This window comes from Mustela nivalis, assembly GCF_964662115.1.
Source record: "Mustela nivalis genome assembly, chromosome: 9".
Lineage (NCBI taxonomy): Eukaryota > Metazoa > Chordata > Mammalia > Carnivora > Mustelidae > Mustela > Mustela nivalis.
The window spans coordinates 106,185,457-106,208,165 of NC_139028.1; the positions used below are offsets into that span (position 1 = coordinate 106,185,457).

A 22,709-nucleotide genomic window follows, 5' to 3' on the forward strand; every position below is an offset into this window, starting at 1 on the left:
AGTATATTGTTCACACTGACCACAAAATTAAGAAAAGGTAAGAATAATATTTATTGTCTTAATATTAAAATGATAGTGATTGTATTATTTTGCTCACTTTGCCCTAACAAAGTGCCACAGAGTACTGGCTTAAGAAAAGAAATTTATTTCTCATTGTTATAAAATCTATAATTCTGAAGGTGAAGGCAGAGTGAATTTCTTTTGAGGCCTCTCCCTTTCACTTGCAAGGGGAAGTCTTTTTTTTTTTTTTTTAATTGCAGTCTTTTCTTTCTATATCCATGTGGCCATTCCTCTCTGTGACTCTGTGTTCTGAAAGTATAATGTGGACACTTGTAGATAGATAGATAGATATACTGCATATATCTATATATAAATATATTTACATATACACCCATATTTATCATATATAAGTATATTTATAAATGCAGAGTCACATATACATGTGATCTTTACTTTAAAATGCATAGTATTAATTTTCACCCTCAATATACATCAAACTTGATTATCTCCCATAGTTGCAGTTCTTAATAATTTTATAATTATATCTGACTATCTTGAGCAAATGCCACCTAACTGATAGCAAAACTCCAGCTCACAGAATCCCAATCCATTTCCCTAGATTCTCTTATATCTGTCTCCTCATGAAAGCATTCTGCTCTATCCTTTAATCTGTGCAGTGGTAGCAGGAGCCACAGATAATATATTTAAATCTCAGGTGTCATTACCACCCTGCTTGTGAGGGTGCATCTCTCTTCTTTTTCTTATTTCATTGAGAACATGGACGTTGAATCCATTTTTACTTCCTCCCAAAATACAGATACTAGGCATTAGAATATATCAAGATTATACTTAAACTCAAGAATGATAGACAGACACAATTTGGAGAGTAAGACACAGCCAACTGGTAGAAGCTAAGCTAATCCTCAGCCCATCTTGGTGAGTTTTCCTCATAACCCGTTACAGACTCAGCTTTTGCTCTGCTTTCTTTTGACCATTACCACCTTGAGATGCAATTAGAGATGCCACCAGTCCTCAGTGCCCAGACCCAAGAACTGAGGTACAGAGAAGCATCCTGATTATACTTGTGTTTAGTCCTGCTTCCAACAGACCTCATTTTCATTGCAAGGACATGTGTCCTTCAAAGTTAATTAATTGTAAATGGTTTTGGTTTTTCATCCCTCCCTCCTTCCTTTCATTATCACCATTTTTTAAAAAGATTTTATTTATTTGAGAGAAAGAAAAAGAGATAGCAAGAGAAAGCACAACTGGGAAGGAGAGGGAGAAGCGTGGGGCTCAATCTCAGGACCCTGGGATCATGAACTAAATGGAAGGCAGATGCTTAACTGACTGAGCCACCCAGCTGCCCCACCATTATTATTATTTTTATGTGTTATTATTTTTAAGTGTTAAATCCCTTTGTTTCCAATAGGATGATCTCCTTAAAACATAGAACACAATGTAGGGATATTTCCCTAAAATGGGATTGTTGGGTTTAAATAATACCTTAACTACACAAATACAGATAATCTCCTACAACATTATATACTCCACCACCCCCAATTTTTCTTCATTTCTTTTCTTCTATTTGGACTGTTTACTCAGCTGCCATTCATGACTCCTTTTTTAAAATGCCTTTTCTTAGTGAGGATTTCATTGACTACATTACAATAATTACAATTTATTTCCATTGACTATCCTCGTATTCTTTCTTGAATATAACCATTGCACTTGTCACTCTTTCATACAATATACACTTAATTTATATTTGATTTATTATCTGATCTATTTTCCAGATACATATATTTGAAATATTGTCTGAAACAAATTGTTGCCCAATAAATATTCCCTAAGTGAATAAATATTTTACATAAGAAATGGTCAAAAGCATTTTTTAACTCAATGCAAAGATGCACGTGAAACAAGATATAGAATGCTCTATTTAAATAGTAGTTAGTTTTTTAAATTTTCTAGTTTATTTTTCCCTTAAAATAGGTTCCTCAAAAAGTAAAAAAAAAAAAAAAAAAAATAGAACTACCCTATGACCCAACAATTGTTCTACTAGATATTCAGCCTAAGAATTGAAAAATATGGATTTAAAGGGCACATGTACCCTGATGTACATAGCAGCATTATCTGTAGTAGCCAAACTATAGAAAGAACCCAAATCTCCTTCCACTGATCAATGGATAAAGAACATGTGGTATCACACACACACACACACACACAAATTATTCAGCCATAAAAAAGAATGAAATCTTGCCATTTGTAACAACACAAATGGAGCTAGATTATAGTAGCTAAGTGAATTAAGTCAGTTAAGAAAGACAAATACCCTATGATTTCATTCCCATGTGGAATTTAAGAAACAAAGCAGATGAACATAGAGGAAGGAACAAAGAGAGAGAGAAAGAGGGAAGAAAGTAAACCAGAACTATAGCTAACTATAGAGAACCCAACTCAAGGTGTGAGGGAGGGAGCTGGAAAGGGGATGAGCTAGATGGGAGATGGAATTAAGGAGGGCACGTGTGTTATATGTAAGTTATGCATCACTAAATCCTTTTCCTGAAACTAGTTTTACATATATGTTATCTAGCTAGAATTTAAATAAAAACATGTAAAAAAAAAGAAAGAAAACATTTGCTCTTTTTATTAGTCTACTTTGCTATTCTTTCCTAGCTGTCTCATTTAGGTTCAATTTTCCAATGAAGAGTGTGTGAGTGGAATCACACATATTTTATTATTTCATATTCTCATCATCAATATTTCTGTTTTTTCCCATTTTTTTTAAACTTAGGAGTAGCTTAGTAACGTCTAAAAATACTTCATGGAATAGTTGGAGAGTTTTTTTTTAAATTTGTTAGTCATTTCCAAATAGAAAGCAATTTTTTAAAAAAATTTCTTAATTCAGATCTTACTTTTCATTAACAAATAGAAGTTCTCATAAATGCTGCCCCTACACTTATAAAGAGAGAAACTTGTCAAAGTCAAATCTTTATATATACTCACCTACAAAAATAATCTTATTGATTGTTTAGTTTAAGCCTTTATATCCTAAGTAATGTTTCCTTAACTGAAAGTATTTAATACAGGTGTATTAAATTTCCTAAACTTAGAGGGCTTCTTTCCATCTCTCTTTGCATCTCCTGTATGAGAACTTTCCTGTTTGGGATATGTGTTGCTACATTTCTATTTGCATAGGAAACATTCCCTCTGGAGTGGCAGAGCCCCAGTAGATGTGTTCACCTCACCCTAGGTTGCCCCATAGGATGGCAGACTCAAAGCGGCAAACAGAATAGCCTTACTGATTTAAAGGAATGGCGTGGCAAGTTGATCATGGTATTCCCAGAAGTGAAATAGAGGAGAAATGCTGCATTCTGACTTATCCTCACAAGCAGAAAAGTTCTAGGTTAAATGACTAGTTTAACTTGTCACAAAATCTAACTTGAATCATAAAATCAGAGCCATTGTCCCTCAGTCAATCTGTGAACTGAGGCAGCTTAGAGTTCTAGAACCCCTTAATGAAGGGAGGCCAGTGACCCTGAAAAAGGACCAAGGTATACTACCAAGAATTTAAATTATTAATTTCCTCCAAGCCTTCCCCAAAGGCTTGGGGGGCATTTACCAGGGTAACTATGTACTTGTGAAAAGGAAATAAACAATCTTTGAGAAATACTGGGCGCTAGTTCTGAACTGATGATGATTCCAGAAGACCCAAGACATTGCTGTGTGTTTGTGAGTTTGCGGCCCAACATTTGGGGTAGGGGGTTGGAGAGGTCAGGTGACCAGTGGAGTTTTACTTCTGGCCCATCTCACAGTGAATGCTGCATGTCCCTGCACCATCCTGAGTTATTCCTCCAGTTCAAGAATGTCTACTTGGAACAGAACAACTCAGTCCTTGGCAGAATCTCCATATTGGTTCCCTGACCTGTGGAGTAAGGGTTATCATGATGGAAAAATCCCAAGTAAGAGCAATCATATCTGCCTCTCCCATGAAAAATAGTAAACCAGAATCAATACTGCATTTTGAAGGGTAATGAGAGATTAGTTTCACCATCAAACACTTGAAGGATGCAAGAGGGTCGATTCTATTACATCCTCACTTAAATCTCCTATTTAGCCTATGCAGAAAACTGATGGGTCTTTGAGAATGACAGAGAATTACCATAAGCTTTACTACATGACCATTTCCATTGTTGCTCTTGGACAGATGTGGCTTCATTGCCTGAGAAAATTAACACATACCCTGGTACTTGGTGTGCAGCTATTGATCTGTCAACTGTGTTTTCTTTCATATATTTTCATAAGGCTTACCCAAAAAATTAGTTTTCTCTGAGCTAGTGAAACCAACAAACTTCACTGTCCTACCTCAGAGTACAACAGTTCTACAGCCTATGTCATAATTTGATTCATACAGATTTGTGTGCTTTTTCCTTCCACAACATTGATGACATTGCATTAAGTAGACCTAATGAGCAAGAAGTAGTAACTACTCTAGACTTACTGGTAAGACATTTGTGTGGCATGAGTGGAAAATTAATCTGATGAAAATTCAGGGGCTTTCTGCATTTCAGTGGTATAAGGCATGTTAAGATCAAGGGAAATTTGTTGCATCTGGTCACTTTCACAAGCAACAATGTCACACTAGTGGACCTCGTTTTTAAAGATAATATATTCTTCAATTAGTTGTGTTACTCCAGCCATGTCCTAACTGATCTCAAAAGTTGATCGTTTTGAAGGGTTAATGATAAGGAAAAGGCTCTGCTATAGGTTAAGGCTGCTGTGAACCTTCTCTTTCAAGTCAAGTATATGATCCATCAGGTCCTCTGGTGCTTGGAGTGGCAGTGGCAGAGAAGGACACTGTTTGGAGCTTTCAGTCAGCCCCTATGGGGAAATCACAGACCCTTAGTATTGTGCGGCAAAGCCTTCCCAGCCTTTATAGATAGCTACTTTTCTTTGTAAAACAGCTTTTAACCTGCTACTAGGTCTTAGGAGAGACTGAACACTTTACCATAGCCACTAAATTACCACAAAAGCTGAGTTTCCGCATTCAAAGCTGGGTGTTTTCTGACCCCAAAAGTCATAAATTTGAGCATACACCCTCATGAAATGGTTATATATGAAGTTGTGTTTGAGCAGGCCTTGAAGGTCCAAGTAAGTTAGGTGAAGAAGTAGCCTACACAGCAAGGCTCCACAATTCTCTCTTATAGCCTGAATCTATGGCTTCCATGGAGTTCCCTATGATTATTTGACAGAGGTCGAGAAGAATTAGGTCTGGTTTACAAATGCTTCTGCATGACATGCAAACACCACCTAGAAGTAGACAGCTGCGTCAAGATAGCCTCTTTTTGTGACATCCCTGAAAGACCGCAGTGAAAAGATATCCTTCCAGTGGGAAGAACTGTGAGCTGTATATCCAGATGTTTATTCTGCTTGTAAAGAGAAATAACCAGATGTGAAACTGCATTTTGATTGATGTTCTATAGCCAGTCGTTTGGTTGGACAGTCAGGGACCTGGAAGGTACATGAGGGAAAAATTGGTGTCAAGAGGGCTAGTCAAGAGGTATGTGGATAGACTTCCCACTCTGTGTTAAACATCGAGGATATTTGGGTCCCTTGTCAATGCCCACCAAAGATTGACCTCAGCAGAGAAGGATTTTCATAATCAAGTAGATGGGAGGACTCATTCTATGAATATCATTCATCTTATTTCACTAGCCATCCCTCTTACCAAGTAATGGGCTCATGAAGTGACTGTGGCAGCAAGGATGAAGGTTTGTGTAGGGTCAGTAACATAGACCTCCATTCACAAGGGCTGACTATTCTGAACCCATTCCTGAGCAACCAGTCTACCAGGAGCAGAGACCAATCCTTAAGGGCCAACATGGCACCATTACCTGGTGTGATCAGCCAGCTCATGTCAGGTTGTTTACACTGTACATTATAGGGCAATGTATTGGGACTGCTTATATTTGTCCTTGGGGAGGCCTAGCTTCACCATCCCATGTAAAATTTTCCGACTGTTTTATTATTCTTGGATGCCAGTTATTCTTCAGTTGTTACTACAAAAATGCTCATCAATTTCCTAGCAGAGAATAAAATCATTTCCTACCTTGGATATGCAACCCAGATGATTCTCTTTGTTACTTTTGGGACCACAGAATGCTTTCTCTTGGCTGCCATGGCTTACGATGACTATGTGGCAATCTAAAACCTCTCCTCTATTCCGTGGGCATGTTGCCCAGAGTCTGTGTGCCACTCATTGTTTCTTCCTGCATCAGTGGCATTTTGCATGTTTCTGTACACACAGTGGTCATGTTCAGTCGGTCCTTCTGTGCACCCAACAAAATTAAGCACGTCCTTTGCAAGATCCCTCCACCACTTGGATTTCTTGTTCTGACACCCACACAAACTATATATGTGTATATATATATACATATATATCCCTATATATAATACCCATATGCTATATATGTGTAGGGTCAGTAACATAGACCTCCATATGCTATATATGGGTATTATATATAGGGTAATATGGTGTGTATATGGTGTATATAGTGTGTATATAGTGTATATAGTGTGCATATATATTTTATGCACATAGATTTATATAATTAACCAGTTGTTGCTTTTCTCTATGGTCTACTTTTATTTGTTTTTTCTGAGCCTAACTACATCAATAAATGCTCTAATACTTATCAGTAAAACTTTTGGAGTTTCATAAATGGATCTTATAATTTCTGTTATTGGACAGTAATAAGGAACGATTTTGATAATGGAATAAAAATACATAGTGTTGGGCCAAATAGTGAAAAAGTCATGTCCATTAGCCTTGATGGATCTTACTCTGAAAGTACCTGGAGAACAAATGAAACAATTTTAAGGAGGTCTGGCTGAGGGAACTCAGGATGGAAAAGTAACCTCATAGCGAGTGTGAATGACTTTCTATAAACAGTGTGATGATGCACCAATCCGTAGAACCCTGAGTACAGAAGCTATAGTAGCACTGAGTGAAGAAAATTCCACAATGACTGACAATAGCAATACACTTGCATCACCAAATATTTAATATGAATCAATTTGAAACACAGTAAAAGTAGATAGATGAACCCAACAATTGCACTACTGGGCATTTACCCTAAAGATACAAACGTTGTGATCCAAAGGGGCACGTGCACCCGGATGTTTATAGCAGCAATGTCCAAAATAGTCAAATGCTATTTGTTCTTTCCACAAATAGAAAGAACCTAGATATCCATCCACAGATGAATGGATAAAGAAAATGTGGTATATATAGATACGATGGAGTACTATGCCACCATCAAAGAAATGAAATCTTGCCATTTGCGTTGATGTGGATGGAACTAGAGGGTATTATGCTTAGCGAAATAAGTAGGTCAGAGAAAGACAATTATCATATGATCTCCCTGATATGAGGAAGTTGAGAGGCAACGTGGGGGGTTTGGGGGGTAGCAAAAGAATAAATAAAGCAAAATGGGATCAGGAGGGAGAGAAACTGTAAGAGACTCTTAATCTCACAAAACAAATGGAGGGTTGCCGGGGGGAGGGGCATAGGGAGAGGGTGGTGGGGTTATGGACATTGGGGAAGGTATGTGCTATGAAATGTGTAAAACTGGTGATTCACAGACCTGTACCCCTGCGGTTAATAATAAATTATTTGTTACTAAAAAAGTTAAAAAAAATAAAAGTATATAGATGATACAAATGATCATATTTGTAAAATACTATGTTGGAGGGCTGATGAATGCTTTATTTGGAAATATTCTAGGATATACAGACAGTATGATTCACTAAAACCAAGACATTTTCTTTAGTTTCTGAACATAGAGACATGAACTTTTATACAACATCCTTGAAGATTAACTCAGTGCTAATAATGTGTTTTACTTAGAAACCAATTTCTCACAAACAATTTCTTCATCGCCTCTTTTACATCTTTGTTCCTTAAACTGTAGATAATGGGATTCAGCATGGGAATCACAATTGTGTAAAAGATCGACACGATCATGTCATGGTCCAAAGCATAGCTGGAACTTGGTCTCATATATATGAAAAGGATGGTTCCATGATAAATTGTCACTCCAGTTAGGTGAGAACCACATGTAGAAAAGACTTTCCGCCTCCCCTCAGCAGAATGCATCCTCAGAATGGCCAACAGAATGAAACCATAGGAGATCAGAACAATCATGATAGTGACTATCTCAATAGCGCCCACAAAGTAGAAGAGCAACAGCTGGTTGGTGTGGGTGTCAGAACAAGAAATGGCAAGTAGTGGAGGGATGTCACAAAAGACGTGTCTAATTTCATTGGATGCACAGAAGGACAGGCTGAATGTGGCCACCGTGTGTACAGAAGCATGCAAAATGCCACCAACATAGGAAGCAACGATGAGTGGCACGTAGACTCTGGGTGACATGCTCACGGAATAGAGGAGAGGGTTGTAGATAGCCACGTAGCGATCATAAGCCATGGCAGCCAAGAGGAAGCATTCTGTGGTCCCAAAAGTAACAAAGAGAAGCATCTGGGCTGCACATCCAAGGTAGGAAATGGCTTTATTCTCTGCTAGGAAATTGACCAGCATTTTTGGGGTGACAACTGAGGAATAGCAGGCATTCAGGAATGATAACGCACTCAGAAAATAGTACATGGGATTGTGGAGCCGAGAATCCCCAATGACCAATATAACCAGTCCCAAATTTCCTATCAGAGTGAAAAGATAGATTGCTAGAAATAGAAAAAACAGGAAGATCTGCATCTCAAAATCATCTGTGAAGCCCATCAATATAAACATGGTGACCTCAGTCACGTTTTTCATCTGACTACTGTGTAAATCTAAATCTCTTGGAAACCCTGGCATTTCACTGTTTATTTATAAGTGCCAAAGGCAATATGAAAATAGTCTACCTAATTACATCCCCATATTTGTTTCTTAGCACGGTATAATGATTTCCTTGGCACTGAAAATATAGGCAGCAATAAAGATGTTGGTCCCCAGTCATTGCATTTTGCTGTTAAAGAAAAGGAAGAAATGATTTTATTTAGTCATGATTACACATATCAGGTTAAAAAATAACCTGTTGACTTAAATAGTTTATTGTCTATATCATTTTCTGTTCAATTCTTTATTGTCTTTTTGCATATCACATAAACTTAAAATGCACAATGATGAATAAACAAGTGAATATTTGAGTCTTAAAATATTATAGTGGAAAGTACACATCTGAATACTAGTTCTGGATTGGCTACAATGGACATGAAAGTCCTTTCTTTAATATTTGCAACCGTTCAAATGGGAGTAAGTACACTTCTCTCACAAGCTTATGTTGGATTTTAATGAGAAATTCTAGGGGCAACAAGGTGGCCCAACTCTTGGGCTTTGGTTCAGGTCATGATCTCATGGATATTGGGATGGAGCCCTGCATGGGGCTCTGGGCTCAATGGAAAGTCGACTCAAAGGTTCTCTTTCTGCCCTTTCCCTTCCTTGCACTAGTGAGCGTGCGCACACACACACACACACACACACACACACAGACACACACTCTTCTCTCTCTAAAATAAATAAATCTTTAAAAAATAAAGGACAAATACTGTTGAAATTATTTAATTTTAATGTGTTTCCAGAAGACTAGGAAATGGGATAAATTAGACATCTCATCTTATCATACAATGCCACCTTTTCCACCAAAAACATTTACTTCATTTTTTTTTTCCTGGCAATTATCCTGTTCTATTAGTTTCCATCTACAGAAGTGGTGAATAGGATAGCAGAGAATATTCTGGGGAGAGATGGACCTTATTAGCAAGCATAAAAAATGAAATGTCTTTTTCTTCAGATTTTTTTTTCTTTTTCTTCAAAATACATATCATTAAGTTGTTCATTTTGGCCTCTGCATCTTACCATACCTTTTTTTTTTCCCCCAAATTTTATCTTAATGACAATGTCAAGTGTTTTTCAATTTATGTGATTATTCTTACAAAATCCTTGCATTATTTTTTTGAGATATATTTCTCTCAAATAGAAATCCTGGATTTTTTTTTTTTTAATTATAGCTGCTTATGGAGTTTCTTAATAGAAAAGTCAGTTTCTCAAATAACTGTGAAATTAACATCACCTGATAGTAGATAATAAAATGGTTTCTGAATTTTTTGCTGAGAGTAAAATCACTATATTTGTCTCAAAATGATTTCCTTCTTTTGTTTTCTTGATGTCATCTTACTGTTTCTCATTAAGTAGAGTGTGAATAAAGGAAATTTTAAAAATGTTAAAGAGGCACCTGTAAATCTCAGTTATTGACACAATTGATTACTGGATCAATCATACTTAAGAGGCAGATTTCAGCATGTTGGTTTTTGTCGTTCCTTTGGCTTTTTATAGCCAACATATGTTTAAAAAGAGTTTAAAAAAATCCACAGTACCTAAGGCCAGGCTGAATTAACTCACAAATGATTTATATTCATGAAGTGAAATATGCTGCGCTTTTGTTATATTGAGACACCTACACATCAGTAGATAATAAAGAAATAAGGCTACTGTTAGAAAGAAAAGAAAACCGTATGTCTTTATATTCTCAGATGTGTTCCAGATATCCCCATGGAAGATATTTCAAATGCACAGAGTAGTTTCATAAATGTGAGTCTACAAAACCTAAAAATGCCCATTTGATTCTTAGAAAAATTGTTAGTTAACAAATAAAAAATGCAATTATTTAAAAATCTGATTTCTTATAAACCCAGATAGCTTGCATAACTCTGATGAGAACACACATATATACCTTAAAATAATGTATAGTTAAGTTTGAATTGCTATAGTAGTAAAGTAGTTTATAAAGAGATCAATGAATAGTATAAATATGATTAATGCATTTTGGAGTATAACTATAAATAGATTGCTCTTTACAAAACTCTTTTTCTTTTAGGGTGCCTGGGTGGCAGAGCGGGTTAAAGCCTCAGCCTTTGGTTCCTGGCATGGTCCCAGGATCCTGGGATTGAGCCCCTCATTGGGCTGTCTACTCAGCAGGGGGTCTGCTTCCTGTCCCCTAACCCCGCCTGCCTCACTTCCTACTTGTGATCTCTTTCTGTCAAATAAATAAATAAATAAATAAAATCTTTAAAAAAAAAAACCCAAAAAACAAAAACAAAAACAAAACAACCCCCCCAAAAACCTCTCTTACTCTCTTTCTTTCCTAACCTTTTCTTCTCCTCTCTCTCTCTTTCCTTGAAATCCATGGAATACATACAAAAATATTTACTAAAAAGACTCAGATACAAAACAGGAATTAAGCAGATAAGAATAAGTGCAGTAAAAACAGAACATGCAAGCACATTTTGAAATATGTACCAATAGGCAGTATGCCACAGGCATCCACAACAAAACACATGTCGGCTGATATATACAGAAGAAGGATCAGTGACATGACAATTATAATGTTTCTGTAACTAATGTACCTAAGACAAGTCAACTGCAGAAGATTAAGAACATTATATTTGGAATGAAAATTACAGGGGTGCCTGGGAGGCTCAGTCAGTCAAGTGTCTGACTCTTTATTTTGGCTCAAGTCATGATCTCAAGACCCTGTGTCCCTAGTCAGGCTCCAAGCTCATCATGGAGTCTGCTTGTCTCTCTCCCTCTGATCCATCCTTTTAAATCTTCAAAAAAATGGGGGCAACATTTAAAAAAAATTAATAAAACCTCATATGACAACCTCAGAGTTAGTACCCGGTAACAATGTGAACTTGGAAAAGTTACTTCTCCTTGTAACTCCAAAGAATAACTAAGATTGACCCCAATTTTTAGGCATACCTTGTTCAACTATATCTGCAATGGTATGGTTGCAGAGTGTGTATCTATCTGATGCATTAGAATCTTTTGTATTAACTTGAAGTGTTAATTATATGTGAAAATACACATGAAATATGGCCTCCACATTGTATTTAGTTTGAATAAAATGAATAGACATTATAAAATTAATTTTTAAAAATAAAAACCTTTTGCAATTAATGGGTCCCAAACAGAATCAAAGTACTTCTTTAAGTTATACATATATTTGTTACATGGCACTAAATATATATTAAAATACTGTTCTATTGAGATTAAACCCAGTGAATCCCAATATTCTGTGCCATAAAAAAACTTTAAAATCCATGTCAGTCACTACATTCAACTTGTGGGCATGCCACTAAAATAATACTCTATTTACTCAAATTCTTCTGATATACTTCTCAATATGATACTCTAGTAATCCTTGATGTCTCTGCTCTCCCTGTAGAATAAGAAAGTGTTCCATGAATGAAACTAGGTTTTATTCCAAATCATGTCTCATTAGAGCATTTACCTACTTTACTATAGGAAACTGGGGTCATGATAGAGAGAAAGTATGAGTGTAGTTGCTGCATCCAAACTGCTTTTCAAACAGGCATTTCCATTAAGCAGTATTTAGGAAAATTAGAACTCGTTGTGTTTATATCTTGCTGTTTCACTTTGGTAGAGGCCAACAAGACAAATAGATAGATCCTAAATTCTTAACAAAACGTGATTAATCTGGAAGCCTGAAATAAAATCAGTTCCCCAGCACTCATGGTCAAAAAATATAAAGTACCAAACACTCATGGAAACAGTATTGCACTCAGCTCAGTAAGGAGGAAGACTATGATTGTAGCTACCATGTATTATTAACTGGTTACTAGAAGTTAGGAATTTTGTGTACATTTTCTGATACAGTCTACATAGCAATCTACAAACCAAATAATTCAGTGTCATTTTATAGATGAGAAAATTCCCTATCTGGGCATATGACTTGACCGAGGTCATAATTTCTAAGACATTCAGGATTCAAGCCTAGTTTTCTCTGATTTCAGACTCTATTCTATTTCCACTTGACCATATTACAAATCCATTGTGAGATTCCATAATTCTGGAAATGTAATCACTTAGAGTCCATGAGATGGCATCCTTGCACATTGGAATCTTTTTTTTTTTTATTATTCAATTAAGCCTGAATAAACCATGAAAAAAAATTTTGCTTCTAGATCAATTAGCTTGCTAATAAAACAAATTAAAAATTTTTATCCCTCCATCAGAAACAAATATTGATTTCAAAGTTGTATATACCCAATAGCTGGTTAATAATTTTTCTCTATTTAATACTTCCCTTAAATTTTAAATAGAGCCCGTTAATTCAATTATCTCTAAATTGACCATAATCTTTCACCAAGAACATTAAAGCAAATTTCCTGTTACACCTCTAATGATCAAAATATGTGGGAAGCCCTCTCTACTTTCCCTGCTGTATTCCCTGAAAGCCAAATGATCAATTGTTAATATAATTTTGAATTAACTAATTAAGTAGAATCTTCTTTCTTAAATACGAGTATGAAAGCATTCATTCTAGTTTGAAATTCACATGTCCAGTAACCAAAATATTTTGTAAGTTCCAAAAAAGCTTTCCTCTTACCTGTGGAAATGAACCATCTGTTCATGTACACTATGAATATAAATGCATTTAGACTCTTATACCATCTTGAGTTCTTTAAGTTCACAGTGATGTCCCAAGAGGAAAATGCACTAATTCTTTTCTGGGACAGAAAAGTATGAAGATGATTTGTTTTTCTCATTGTAAGCAAGTCAATAGTTCTGGATAATGAACTATATGATGAAAATGATTACATAAGTGTACTTTGGCCTCTAGTTTAAAATGATTCCTCAGTGGAAAAGAAAGCTAATGAAATGAATGTAGTCTTGGCTCTGATATTAAGTAACTCCATGTCACTAGATTGATGACCTAAATTCTCTGAAATCCAGTTTCCTCCTTCCGGAAATATAAGCTCTTTACTTCCCTCAAAAACCTATAAACAACAGGAAACCTGGCTGGCTCAGTTGGAATCTACAACTCGATCTCAAGATTGTGGGTTGAGCTCATTGGGTGTAAAGATTATTTAAGAAAACAAAAATAAAGTCTTTTAGAAAAAGAGATAAGAATTTTGAAAAGAAGAATTAAATTGGAATATTTATAAACAGCCAGCTAAATAATCAGAGATACTGAAAAGAGTTATCATTATCAATGGAACAGAACAGTGTTAAGTGGGTAGGAGAAGAATAAATGAAACAAGATGGGATTGGGAGGGAGACAAACCATAAGTGACTCTTAATCTCACAAAACAAACTGAGGGTTGCTGGGGGGAGGGGGTTTGGGAGAAGGGGGTGGGATTATGGACATTGGGGAGGGTATGTGCTTTGGTGAGTGCTGTGAAGTGTGTAAACCTGGTGATTCACAGACCTGTACCCCTGGGGATAAAAATATATGTTTATAAAAAATAAAAAATTAAAAAAAACATTAAAAAACAACAAAAAAAAACCAAAACAAAAAAGAAATAGAATGCTCATTTGGTTTTTGTCAAAATTGCTAAGAAAAACTATGGAGGAAGGATAGTACTTTTTAAATGATGTTTAATTTTCAACATTTTGAGGAACCTCCATGCTGTTTTCCGGAGTGGCTGCACCAGCTTGCATTCCTACCAACAGTGTAGGAGGGTTCTCCTTTCTCCGCATCCTCGCCAGCATCTGTCATTTCCTGACTTGTTTATTTTAGCCATTCTGACTGGTGTGAGGTGATATCGCATTGTGGTTTTGATTTGTATTTCCCTGTTTAATATGTAGAATAGCTTTATGCCACAAATAAACATTGATTCCTTGTTTACACCATATATAAAACTTTTCTCAAAGTGATACGTATACCTTAATGTAAATCTTATTTCTATAATTTTATTGCTTATTGCTTAAATCTTAAATCTTAAATCATATTGCTATAATTTTCTAGGTAAAGTTGGGCATCTGTGTGACCCTGAGTTAGTCCCAGATTTTTAGATAAATCTCAAAATACATGAACCATGGAAGAAAAAAGTGATAAATTGTATTTCATCACAATTAAACTCTTTTGCTTTGACAGACATTGTTGTAGAAATAAACCACAATGTTATAGAAAATATTTGCTCAACAGTTACCCAATAAAAACTATGTATCCAGAATATATGAGAAATTCTGAAACAAAAGAAAACAAAAACAACTGCCAAAGGGCAATATATTTTAATAAACATTTCACCGCAGAAGACACACAGGTGGTAATTAAGCTCTTGAAAAAGTTAAACACAATTTAATGTTAGGGAAAGAAATGCAATTTAACACAATAATGTGGCCCTATACTATATACATACCAGAATGAGTCGTTTAAAGTATAATAATAACTGATACTATGTCATGTATTCGAATGTCAGAAAGTGATACTTTTTGGCCAGTCAGTAAGGTTTTAATGGGATTTGATATGAAACACCTAGGAGAGCCTGACTGGCTCAGTCAGTAGAGGATGAATTTGATCACAGGGTTGTGGATTCAAGTCCCCTGTTGGGCTTGGAAAAATTTTAAAAAGCACAAATACATTTCTTTTGATGGCTGCATAGTATTCCATTGTGTATATATACCACATCTTCTTGATCCATTCATCTATTGATGGACATCTAGGTTCTTTCCATAGTTTGGCTATTGTGGACATTGCTGCTATGAACTTAGGATGCAGAAACCCCTTGTTTTCACTACATCTGCATCTTTGGGGTAAATACCTACTAGTGCAATTGCTGGGTCATAGAGTAGCTCTATTTTTAATTTCCTGAAGGACCTCCATACTGTTTCCCAGAGTGGCTGTACCAGCTTACATTCCGATCAACAGTGTAGGAGGGTTCCCTTTTTTCCACATCCTCATCAGCATCTGACTTGCTAATTTTAGCCATTCTGACTTTGTGGTTTTGATTTGTATTTCCCTGATGACAAGTGATGTAGAGCAATTTTTCCATGTGTCTGCTAACCATTTGGATGTCTTCTTTGGAGAAGTGTCTTTTCATGTCTTCTTCCCACTTCTTGACTGGATTATTTGTGTTTTGGGTGTTGAGTTTGAGAAGTTCTTTATAGATCTTGGATACCAGCCCTTTGTCTGTTATGTCATTTGCAAATATCTTCTCCATTTCCATAGGTTGCCTTTTCCTTTCATTGACTGTCTCACCTATCAATATAAGTTATTATTTTGATAAAGCTTTAATTATTTTTTTAAAAAATTGTTAACATTATTCTAAGATACTAAATTATTATATTAGTGTCTTGTTCTATAGCCTTACCTTATTATCTGATTTTATTAACTTTGAAACACTTTATTTTTATTCCTCCACAAATTATTCTTTCATACTATAGTTGACCCTTGAACAACATGGTTTGGACTATGTGGGTCCACATATGCTTGGATTTCTTTAGATAAATACAGAGATTTCCCAAATACCCATTGTCCCCATGCATGGATGCATGGACACTTCATAACTACCTGTAGTCTGCCATTCAACTTAGGGTTCAATCCTGATGTTGTACATTCTGTGAACTTGAAAGCAATGTATAATAACATGAATCCATCATTAGAGTCTCTTACAGTGTGTTTTTAGTACTGCAAAATTCCTTTGTGCCCTGCCTCTTCACCTTCCCTCTCCAAACCACTGGCAATCACTGATCATTTTACTGTCACAGAGTTTTGCCTTTTCCACAATATCATATTTTCAGAATCATATTGCATTTAGCATTTCAGATTGGCTTCTTTCACTTAGTAAAACACATTTATTCCCCTCCCATCTTTTCCTGGCTTGATAGTCTTTCTGTCTTTTTTCTTTCTTTTAGCACTGTGCAATCATTCATTGTCTGCAGTACTACAGTTTATTTATCCATTCACCTACTACAAGACATCTGGATGCTTCTAGATATAATTCTGACAATTAAAAATAAAGCTGCTATGAGTATCTGTGTGCAAGTTTCTGTGTGAACCTACGTTTTTGGCTCTTTGGGATAAATACCAAGGAATGTGATTGCTGAATCACATGGTAAGAACATGTTTTGCTTTTTAATTCCTTCCTCCTTTCTCTGTTACTGCTGATCATACATTTCCCTTATATGTAATCATACATAAGCATGTATACATATAAGTTACATACACAAGCATATATGATCGAGTACATTGTTCCTATTATCATTTCATTACTTTCTCTTCTTGTTGGATGTTTTCTGAGAAGTTGGATAGGATTCCTACCTGTATTCCTCCATAGGGGAGTTGTGTTTTTCTCTAGGTTCTTTCAGAAATTTTTCATTTTTGTTTTATTTGTAACCCTGATTTTCTGTAGTTTGAAAATGATATATCACTGTATAATTTTTATGGCATTTACCTTGCTTGGTGTCCTCTAAACCTCTGGACCTGAATCTGTGGTTTGGTATCTGAAACTAATTTGAGAAAAATATTTATTATTATGGTTTCAAATTTTCTTCTTTCCTTTTCTACAACCTTTGGATACTCTGGGTTTTTTGTTTTGTTTTGTTTTGTTTTTTGGTTTGTTTTCAGTCTCTGTTCTTTTTGTTTTTCAATTTCTAAAGTTTCTATTGAGATATCTTCAAGTCAGAGATTCTCTCTTCTGCTATAACTAGTCCTCTAGGAAGTCCATTAAAGGAATTATTCATTTCACTTACAGTGTTTTGCCCTTCTAGTATTTCTTTTTGGTTCTTTCTTAAGATTGCCATTTCTCTACTTAGGTTGCTCATCTGTGCTTTGGTGAATTCTGCTTGATCCACTAGGATACTTGGCATGTTAATCATACCTGTTTTAAATTCCCAATCTGATATTTAATTCCAATGCCCCTGCCAAGCTTGGTTCTGCTTGTGCCTTCAAAGTGCTTTATTTTGCCTTTTAGTATGAAACATACTATTTTTTTGGATAGTCAGGCATAAGGTATTGGGCAAAAGGAGTTGCTGTAAATGGACCATCAGCGATTATGTGGTGAGGTATGGGAGTTGCAGACATGCTCTATAGTCTCAAGATTGGAACTCAGTCTGTTTGTGAGGCTGTGCCACCAAACTATAAACTTCACAATTGTTCCTTGGTCTTTTTCTTCCCCCTTAGGTGGGTCTAGATGACTAGGGTAGGCTGGAGTTGGGTATTTCCTTCCCTCCTTGTTACTTAGGTTCTGATAATACTACAGCAGGCTATGCATTAGGTTATTAATTTCTCCTGAGGACAGGCTTTGGCATTATTTGAGAACAGTTCCTTCTCTCTTCTCCTTCTGGAAGCATAAGGATATTTTCTTCAATATTTACTCTGGGAACCTGGTCCTAAAGGTAAATCTCACAATACTGGTTTTCCCAATTAAGTTATTAAGACATTTTAATTAAAGTATACATTTAAAAGAATCTTATATTAGAGCCCCTCAAAAATATTCAGTTAGAGAAGATAGCTTGTGGGTTCTGATTTGTTTTATCAGTATTTTTATTTTTAATACATAATATTTTATCTAAAATCTGTATTCTTGATGTTTTATTTGAGTTTTTTGTTTTGTTTTGTTTTCTTTGTCTTTAATCTTTCCAGTAATTCTATGAAAATGTTTTCTGCTGACACTGACTATTTTTTTAGGCATTCCTCATTTTGTCTTTTTCAGAAGATTGTTGTGCCTCCTTCTGCTTCCATCACTATTTCTAATCCAAATGGCCCTTTCTCTTACTCACAGGATCCATGTCTATATATTGAAATAAGGGTTTGATATACATTATGAATTTAAATAGAGTACAAATTTTTATTTTTAGTAGAACATATGTTCTCAAGACTGACTTAAATTTCGTATGAATGGGTATGTTATAAAAACTAAAAGAAAGGAAGGAAGGAAGGAACTAAAGAGTGACTCAACTGTAAGAAACAAGCTGAAGGTTACATGAGTGGATGTGAGTGGGGAGATGGGTTAAGAGAATGATGGGCATTAAGGAGGGCACATGGTGTTATGTGCCCAGGGTGTTATACACAACTGGTGAATTACTGAACTCTACATCAGAAATTAATGATATACTATATGTTGGCTAATTGAATTTAAATTAAAAAAAAAACTTATCTTCTAACTTGTGAATATAATTGGCTAATAATTAAAACTCTGGATTCAGGTATAAGTTTGACTCCTAATTTTTAACATTAGATTATCCAGGAAAGATTTCTGCTATTCCTTTTTTCATTTTTTCCTAATTTTTTGCTCTTGAATATTTTATGTCTTCGTGTAAGCATTGTTCACTTCTGGTGTTATATTTTATTTACTTTTTTTTTTTTAATGAACAGCTTACTTGTAACTCTTAGATAATAAATATACAGTTTTTCTTTCACCAGGTACTAAACAATAGCTAGACAAGTATAAGACCTAAAAATCATACAGATTTTCAGAATAATTCTTTCCCTTTTCACCCCAGTTTTTGAAGGAGTCAAAAATCATATAGAATTTAGGTGTCCAGAAGTGTTAAGTATGACCACCTATCCAAGCAAAACAGGACAATGGGTTGTTAAGTATTTGAGAAATAGATCTGAGTGTAATATAAGTGGTCATATAATTGTGTAATTCAATTACATCCCATCATCCTTAAAAAAAAACATTGGTTTTGTCAGATACACTCAAGATCTTACAGAGTTAGAAAATTTGGGGGGATCAGCTCACAAAATGTTACCACTCAGAATGTTGCTACTCTTAGAACCAAACTAAGTAACACATCCTATATTTAATGTAATTTTAAATAGTCAATCTTATTAATATATTTTGTCTTTCAATAGTTGCCCCATCTTAAACTCAACACACAGAAAACAGGTAATCATGTCAAAAAATGGACAGAAGATACGAACAGACGCTTCTCCAATGAAGACATACAAATGGCTATCATACACATGAAAAAATGTTCATCATCACTAGCCATCTGGGAGACTCAAATTAAAACCACATTGAGATACCATCTTACACCAGTTAGAATGGCTAAAATTAGCAAGACAGGAAACAGCGTGTGTTGGAGAGGATGTGGAGAAAGGGGAACCCTCTTACACTGTTGGTGGGAATGCAAGTTGGTGCAGCCACTTTGGAAAACAAGTGGAGATTCCTTAAGAAATTAAAAATAGAACTTCCCTATTACCCTGAAATTACACTACTGGGTATTTACCCCAAAGATACAGATGTAGTGAAAAGAAGGGCCATCTGTACACCAATGTTCATAGCAGCAATGGCCATGGTTGCCAAAGTGTGGAAATAACCAAGATGTCCTTCAATGGATAAATGGATAAGGAAGATGTGATCCATATACACTATGGAGTATTATGCCTCCATCAGAAAGGATGAATACCCAAATTTTGTATCAATATTTGTCCCAATATTGAAAAATAAATATCAACATTTCCATTCTACAGGTGAGTAGTTTGTAGCAGATTATTTTACACAACTACCAAAAGGTCTAGAATGCTGAGATTTTATTCCAGGTTCTGTGCGTTGATATACTGTTTCACGTGTATAGATGTCAAAAGAAATTATTTTTTAGCCAATTATACAGTGACTTTGAAAACAGCTAATAAAATGCAGTGGCAAATTAACCAGTTGACCTGATAGTTTTAGCAATAAAAGGAATTCAGCCAGTGAGTGAACACCTGTGTTTTCCCCTTGATTTTGCAGTAAGTGGCATGAACACTTGAGTATCTTGTCCTTGTCTGCTGATCCACAACTGGGAAATTTTATATTGCCAAAAAATAAATATAAGGATACACTGTATGTTCCCTTGAGTTAAAATATAGAGTCATATATTGTTTTTTTTATCTTTTTCTAGTTAAGAGATTATTATTTTTTTAACATCTTCAAGTCTGTTCCCTGAAGTGTCAACATGAAAAACGTCACTGAAGTTACCACATTTGTACTGAAGGGCTTTACCGACAAACCTGGATGGTTGGCCTTATTCTTCTTGTTTCTGACAATCTACCTCTTTACCCTGATGGGAAATTTAGGACTGGTTGTATTGGTCATTGGGGATCCTTGGCTTCACAATCTGTGGATGCCTGCTATTCTTCAGTAATTACCCCGAATATGCTAGTAGATTTTGTGTCAAAGAATAAAGTAATTTCGTTCCTCGGTTGTGCCACACAGATGTTTCTTGCTGTTACTTTGGGACCACAGAATGCTTCCTCTTGGCTTCCATGGATTAGGACTGCTACATGGCAATCTACAACCCTCTACTCTAATCCGTGGGCATGTCGCTCAGGGTCTATGGGCCACTCATCATTGCTTCCCACCTTGGTGACATTTTGCATGCTTCTGTACACACGGTGGCCACATTCAGTCTGTTCTTCTGTGCATCCAATGAAATTAGGCATGTCCTGTGCAAGATCCCTCCACCACTTAGATTTCTTGTTCTGATACCCACAAAAACTACATATTTATATTTATCTAACTATCTATCTATATGCATATATATATGTAGTTGATGTATATGTTTATGTAGTTTATAGTTTATGTAGTATTTATATAGTTTATATGTATTATATATAATATGTATGTAGTTTATGTATATGTTTATGTAGTTTATGTAGTATATATACATACATATATATACAATGCATATGTGTATTATATATAGGGTAATATGGTGTGTATATATAGTGTGCATATATATTCTATGCACATATATTTATATAATTAACCAGTTGTTGCTTTTCTCTAAGTTCAACTTATTTGTTCTTCCTAAGCTTAAGTAAATCAATAAATGCTCTATCTAATACTTACTAGTAAAACTTCTGGAGTTTCATTAATGGATCTTACCATTTCTTTTATTGGACAGTAGTAATAAGGAAAGATTTTGATAGTGGAATAAAAATATTCAAAAATGGCAAATAGTGAAAAAGTCATGGCCATTAGCCTTGATAGATTTTACTCTGAAAGTACATGAAGAGCAAATGAAACAATTTTAAGTTGGTCTGGCTGAGGAACTGAGGATGGAGAAGTAACCTCATAATGAGTGGGAATGACTTTCTATAAACAGTGTGATGATGCGTCAATCTGTAGAACCCTGAGTACATAAGCTATAGTAGCACTGAGTGAAGAAAATTCCACAGTGACTGACAAAAGCAATACACTTGCATCGACCAATATTTAACATGAATCAATTTGAAAACTAAAGTATAAAAGTATGTAGAGGTCTATAGTAAAAGTATATAGATGAACCCAGAATTGCACTACTGGCCATTTACCCTAAAGATACTAATGAAGTGATCCAAAGGGGCCCATGCACCCAGATGTTTATAGCAGCAATGTCCACAATAGCCAAATGGCTATTTGTTCTTTCCACAAATAGAAAGAACCTAGATGTCCATCCACAGATGAATGGATAAAGAAGATGTGGTATGGAATACTATGCCACCATCAAAGAAATGAAATCTTGCCATTTTTGACGACATGGATGGAACTAGAGGGTATCATGCTTAGCGAAATAAGTCAATCAGAAAAAGATACTTATCATATGATCTCCCTGATATGAGGAAGTTGAGAGGCAACGTGGGGGACTTAGGGGGTAGCAAAAGAATAAATGAAACAAGATGGGATCAGGAGGGAGACAAACTGTAAGAGACTCTTAATCTCACAAAATAAATGGAGGGTTGCGGGGGAGGGGCATAGGGAGAGGGTGGTGAGGTTATGGACATTGGGGAAGGTATGTGCTATGAAATGTGTAAAACTGGTGATTCACAGACCTGTACACCTGCGGTTAATAATAAATTATTTGTTACTAAAAAAGTTAAAAAAAATTAAAAGTATATAGATGATACAAATGATCATATTTGTAAAATACTATG

At 35.5% G+C, this 22,709-nt stretch overlaps 1 protein-coding gene and 1 pseudogene across 2 annotated transcripts; one reads left to right on the forward strand and one right to left on the reverse strand.

The window, feature by feature from the left end:
* Positions 1-7,888: 7,888 nt before the first annotated feature.
* On the reverse strand, positions 7,889-8,875 carry LOC309840381 (olfactory receptor 5T1-like; the record flags this gene model as incomplete). Its single annotated transcript, XM_082682434.1, has 1 exon — positions 7,889-8,875. One exon carries the CDS (start codon positions 8,873-8,875, stop codon positions 7,889-7,891), a length of 987 nt encoding a protein of 328 aa, XP_082538560.1.
* An 11,874-nt stretch (positions 8,876-20,749) lies between these two features.
* Positions 20,750-21,313, forward strand: LOC309840382 (olfactory receptor 5T7-like; annotated as a pseudogene). The gene has a single exon. The product of its transcript is annotated as an olfactory receptor 5T7-like (transcript).
* The last annotated feature ends 1,396 nt before the right edge of the window (positions 21,314-22,709 follow it).